The following is a 1,315-nucleotide window of genomic DNA, read 5'->3' as shown; positions in this document are numbered from 1 at the left end:
GCCCCTGCCCCTCTTCTCCCTCCTCCCCCTGCTCCTCCTGCTGCCGCTCTCAGTGCCGCTCTCGCCTCGCTGCCGCGCGGACGCTCGGGGGCCGGAGCGGGGGACGCGCAGGGCCGGAGCAGGAGCGGGGAGCCCCGCGGGGCGGCTCGGTCGGTGCGTACGTACCGGTCATGGTGCGGGTGCGAGCGGCCGGCTGGCGGGGCGGACGGCGGGCGGGCCGGCTGGCTGGCGCGCAGGCCCTGCGGGCCGGGCTAAGCGGCCGCCGCCGGGGACATGCTTATTGTGCTCACGGGCTGAAGCGGCGGCGGCGGCCCGAGCCTACTCCGGGGTTTTTTTTCCTATTTTGATTGACGGTGCGGGAAAGCCGAAAGGTGGGGCTTGCAGCGGGAGAGGGGGCCCGGCCGACACCGCCGCCCGCCCGCCCGCCTGCCAGCCCGGAACTCCCGCCTACGCCCGCGCGCGCGCGTTGGTTGGCTGCGCCTCGCCGCCAGCGCCGCTCGCACTGGCCGCCCGGCCTGCCAGTCACCCGTCGGGGGCGGGGGGGGCGCCTCGCGCCGAGGCGGCTTCCTGTTTGCCGGGGCTGGTGCGAGGAACAATGAGCGGCGGCCGCGGCCTGCCGCGTCCCGCGCCTCCCGGGCACCTCCGGGACGGGGTCGGGCTGGAGGGGGCGGCGGGGCCCCGCCGCGGGGGTCGCTCGGAGCCTTTGTTCCCCGCGTCCTTCTGCGGCGCCCGGGGGCGCCGGGCCGGCTCGGCGCTCGTTCGAAGCCTCCCCGGCGGGGTGCCGGCTGCGGCGGAGCCTGCGCTCCGCCGGCGCTAAGATGTCGGCGCGCCGTCCCCGGGGAGCCGGGCCGCTCGGGCGGGCCCCGCTTGGCGGGGTGCCGCGCCGGCCCCTGGCGGCCGGCGGCGGGGTGGGCGCAGGGGGCCTTGCCACGGCGGAGCGCAGCCGTTGCGTAAGGAGCTGGCGGCCGCGGCTCGTAGCTGGTGGCTGGCCGGGCGGCTCCCGCGTCAGGCAGAGCCCTCCAGAGACGCGAGGGCTCAGCAGCGTCCCGCTGGCGGGAGCGTAGTGCCCTGCCCTGAGAGAAGGGGCCAAGCAGTTGGTGGTGCCCACGGGTTTCTTTGAGTCACAGTAAGGGAGGTCGATACGATTCCCTTCATCACCAGTCGGTTGCTCTGTCCCTCACGTTGTGCAACACGAGGAAAAGTAGGAAACTGAACTCTGACAGGAAATATGTGTAAAGCACTGTACGCGCACATGATGGTGCAGAGACGATGATTGGCAGGGCCTGCTTCTGTCGCACTCCAGAGCTCGTGAGAG

The 1,315-nt window shown here is 74.1% G+C and overlaps 1 protein-coding gene across 2 annotated transcripts in view; it reads right to left on the bottom strand.

Annotated features, from left to right (window-relative positions):
* Positions 1 to 320, bottom strand: part of SP3 (Sp3 transcription factor) — a 31,213-nt gene extending 30,893 nt beyond the window's left edge. For both annotated transcript variants that reach the window (XM_021398050.1, XM_021398051.1), the window contains exon 1: positions 166 to 320. In XM_021398050.1, the coding sequence (XP_021253725.1) occupies positions 166 to 172 (7 nt within the window). In that variant the 5' untranslated portion in view covers positions 173 to 320. The remainder of the gene's footprint in view (positions 1 to 165) is intronic.

Source organism: Numida meleagris, chromosome 5, assembly GCF_002078875.1.
Source record: "Numida meleagris isolate 19003 breed g44 Domestic line chromosome 5, NumMel1.0, whole genome shotgun sequence".
NCBI classification, from domain to species: Eukaryota; Metazoa; Chordata; class Aves; order Galliformes; family Numididae; genus Numida; species Numida meleagris.
This window is presented reverse-complemented; position numbering and strand designations above follow the sequence as displayed.